This window comes from Colobus angolensis, unplaced genomic scaffold (genome assembly GCF_000951035.1).
Source record: "Colobus angolensis palliatus isolate OR3802 unplaced genomic scaffold, Cang.pa_1.0 Scaffold250, whole genome shotgun sequence".
NCBI lineage: Eukaryota > Metazoa > Chordata > Mammalia > Primates > Cercopithecidae > Colobus > Colobus angolensis.
The window spans coordinates 1,293,678-1,297,843 of NW_012115711.1; the positions used below are offsets into that span (position 1 = coordinate 1,293,678).

The 4,166-nt window shown below is 42.6% G+C and overlaps 1 protein-coding gene across 1 annotated transcript in view; it reads right to left on the reverse strand.

The window, feature by feature from the left end:
- Positions 1-4,166, reverse strand: part of FAM120C (family with sequence similarity 120C) — a gene marked incomplete at its 5' end in the record, with an annotated part of 150,175 nt that overhangs the window by 60,990 nt on the left and 85,019 nt on the right. The window contains one exon of the mRNA XM_011946593.1: positions 1,269-1,518. Within this exon, the coding sequence (XP_011801983.1) occupies positions 1,269-1,518 (250 nt within the window). The remainder of the gene's footprint in view (positions 1-1,268; positions 1,519-4,166) is intronic.

Below are 4,166 nucleotides of genomic sequence, written 5' to 3' on the forward strand. Positions count from 1 at the left end.
CCAGCCTGGGTGACAGCGAGACTCCGTCTCAAAAAAAAAAAAACAAAAAAAAACAGAAGATCAACCTCCTCTGTAGTCAAATACAAATTAAAATTAAAGATACTACTTGAAAATACTGGATTGGCAAAAATTAAGAAGTTTTATGATATTAGTACTGGCAATAATATGAGGAAATGAAACACGTATTGTTCACAGGAATATAAATTGGTGCAGCTATAATCTAGAGCAATTTGGCAGTATTAGTGAAAAAGCTACATACATATTTTACAGGATCCAGAAATTCTACTTCTCAGTATATCCTTTAAACTGACTCAGGAATACAAAGAGGCATAGACATCTATGAGGAAATCCCTTGCAGCACTATTTGTAATAATAATCAAAGAACTGGAAACAATTATCTATCAATAAATAAAAAGCTGTGATATTAGTATTTGATAGAACACAACCCAACAGTGAAGAGGAATTATTAATATATGCATATGGACAGACCTCAAAAATAATATTGAGTGAAAAAAAGAAACAGGCTGGGTGGGGTGTCTCATGCCTGTAATCCCAGCACTTTGGGAGGCCAAGGTGGACGGATCACCTGAGGTCAGGAGTTCGATATCAGCCTGGCCAACATGGTGAAACCTCATCTCTACTAAAAATACAAAATTAGCCAGGCATGGTGGCACATGCCTGCAATTCCAGCTACTTGGGAGGCTGAGGCAGGAGAATCACTTGAACCCAGGAGGTGGAGGTTGCAGTGAGCGAAGATTGTGCCATTGCACTCCAGCCTGGGTAACAAGAGTGAAACTCCGTCTCAAAAAAAAAGGGAAAAAAAAAGAAACAATGAGATGTACAGCACAATACCATTCATGCCATAAAAGGAAAAAATTTTACCCATAGAAAATACTATAGACTGTGCATGAATATATGTATGTCTAAATAAATATATGGAAGATGGCTTGGAAGGACACACATCAAATACCCAAGAGTAGATGACTATGGGTGAATAAAAGAAGGAAATTGGATCAGGGACGAGGACCGAACAAGAAAAAAACTAAACTAAAATCAAATATAAAAGAGGAATCATGCATGGACTGATATGACCAAGGATCATAAACTGAGGAGGCTGTCTGAACAATCATTTTCGGTGTTTCTGGAGCATAAGCCAAACACAAAATAAAAATTTCCTCACCTTGAAATACCATAAAAGGAGGTGCTTAAAGGAAGTATTTAAAAAGTAAAAGAGAAAGAACTGGCCGCCTGCCTATCAGGTAGCTTACCGGAGTACACAACACATGAGCAGCAGATGGGTGGGGACATTAGCTGGATTGAGCATACTGGGAGTGTCTGACTTCATACAGGCCAGGAAGGCCCGCATCCTTCTGTTCTTGTCTTCAACTGCTTTGCCTAGCCAGAGCTTCTTGAGGTTTGGGCAAGTCCATTCCCGAAATGTCAGTGCAGACACCAGCTCAGGGGTTTGAGGTGACTTCCCTTTATAGGCAGACCACTCTTTAAGGATCACTGAAGGAACTGGAAAACAGAAATTGAGGAAAAAGAGGCTCTAGAGAATCTCTTAGCATTTCTACAGCTAGCCACAGGACATTGACAGGCTCCATCGCATTTCAACTCTTAATTTTCTGTCACAATAATTTTTATTTTTAGCAGCAGGAATAGTATGTGTTTATTAAGTGCTTGATATGCAAGTACTTTATATATATTATCTCATTTACTCCTCACAAAAATCCTGAGTGAGAACTATTTTTTTTTTTTTTTTTTGGAGACGGAGTCTAGCTCTGTCGCCCAGGCTGGAGTGCAGTGGCGTGATCTCGGCTCACTGCAAGCTCCGCCTCCCGGGTTTACGCCATTCTCCTGCCTCAGCCTCCCGAGTAGCTGGGACTACAGGCGCCCGCCATCTCGCCCGGCTAGTTTTTGTATTTTTTAGTAGAGACGGGGTTTCACCGTGTAGCTCAGGATGGTCTCGATCTCCTGACCTCGTGATCCACCCGTCTCGGCCTCCCAAAGTGCTGGGATTACAGGCTTGAGCCACCGCGCCCGGCCCTGAGTGAGAACTATTATGATACATTATCACAAAACAAAATGCTCATTTTGCAGATAAAGAAATCAAGGGGCCGGGGTGGTGGTTTACACGTTTAATCCCAGCAATTTGGGAGGCTGAGGCAGGAGGATCGCTTAAGCCCAGGAATATAAGACCAGCCTGGGCAAGATGGAGAGATCCCACCTCCACAGAAAGTTTAAAAATTAGCTGGGTGTGGTGGCACGTGCCTGTAGTTCCAGCTACTTGGGAGGCTGAGGCAGGAGTATCCCTTGAGCCTAGGAGTTTGAGGCAGCAGTGAGCTATGATCTTCCCACTGCACTCCAGCCTGGGTGACAGAGTGAAATTCCGTCTCTAAAAATAAAAAAGAAAATAAAAGAAAATAAAAGAAAGAAAAGAAAAGAAAACAAAAGAAAAGAAGGCCAGGCATGGTGGCTCATGCCTATAATCCCAGCATTTTGCGAGGCCGAGGTGGGCAGATCACTTGAGGTCAGGAGTTCAAGACCAGCCTGGCCAATATGGTGAAACCTGGTCTCTACAAAAACAAAACAAAACAAAAAAAACAAAAAACAAAATTAGCCAGGCATAGTGGCGGGTGCCTGTAATCCCAGCTACTCTGGAGGCAGAGGCAGGAGAATCGCTTGAACCTGGGAGGCGGAGATTGCAGTAAGCCAAGATCAAGTCACCACACTGCAGCCTGGGCGACAGAGCGAGACTTTGTCTGAAAAAAAAAAAAAAAAGTAACTTGGAGAAATAAAACAAGGTCCAATGTCACACATTTCTTAGTTACTCTGAATCTTATTTTTTCAGTAGATGCACGAGGCTAGGCAAGGAAAGAAGCACAAGGAAGAATTATTTAAATAACTGGCTTTATAATACACAATGAGATACCCCAAAAGACATTAAGATATTTCACAAAATTCTCAAAAAAATCAACATCTTTTAGATTTACAAAGGCAGGCTGGGCGCAGTGGCTCACGGCTGTAATCCCAGCACTTTGGGAGGCTGAGGTGGGCGGATCACCTCAGGGGTCAGGAGTTCGAGACCAGCCTGACCAACATGGAGAAACCCCGTCTCTACTAAAAATACAAAGTTAGCTGGGCATGGTGGCGCATGCCTGTAATCCCAGCTACTCGGGAGGCTGAGGCAGGAGAACCACTTGAACTCGGGAGGCGGAGAGTGCGGTGAGCTGAGATTGTGCCATTGCACTCCAGCCTGGGCAACAAGAGCGAAACTCCATCTCAAAAGAAAAAAAAAAAAAGATTTACAAAGGCATAACGGAGCAGGAAAACGTGGCTTCTATATATTTCTACTCCACCTCAGATTCCTCAGCTATGGCCTCCCTATTCTATTTGAGATGTCAAGCATCTATTCAGTCACCCAAGCAAGAGACTTGGAAATCATTCCAAAGCCTTGTCTCTTTTCCATGTCCTACACATCCGGTGATTAACAAAGTCTTGCTGACTCTACCTCCTTATAATCCCTTCTATCTGTCCTGTTTTCTCTTTCACAGCAGTGGTTCAAATATTATCTTTGACCTGACAAGAGTTTCAAGACTGTTTCTACCTTTATCCTGTTTGGTCTGCCTCACACCCGTGCTCCACAACCACTAGAATGTTCTTATTTAAACAAATTTTTTAGTTTGAAATAATTATAGATTCACAGGAAGTTGCAAGATAGTAGAGAGAGGTCCTGTGTACCCTTCACCCAGTTTCTCCAATGGTGTTATCTCTTAAATAATTATAATACAACGTCAAAGCCAGGAAAGTGACATTGGTACAATGTAAGTGTGTAGTTCTATGTTGTACGGATTTGTGTAACCACCACTGCAATCAAGATACAGAACAAACCCATAACCACGAAGATTTTCATTGTGCCAACCCTTTATAGTCACAAACAATGACTTCCAGCACCATCCCTAACTTACGGAAACCACTAATCTATTGTCCATCTACAATTTTTTCATTTTGAGGACATCATATAAGTGGAATTATACAGTATACGACCTTTTGAAACTGGCATTGGTTGGGCATGGTGGCTCACACCTGTAATCACAGCACTTTGGGAGGCTGAGGCAGTTGGATCACCTGAGGTTGGGAGTTTGAGACCAGCCCGATCAACATGG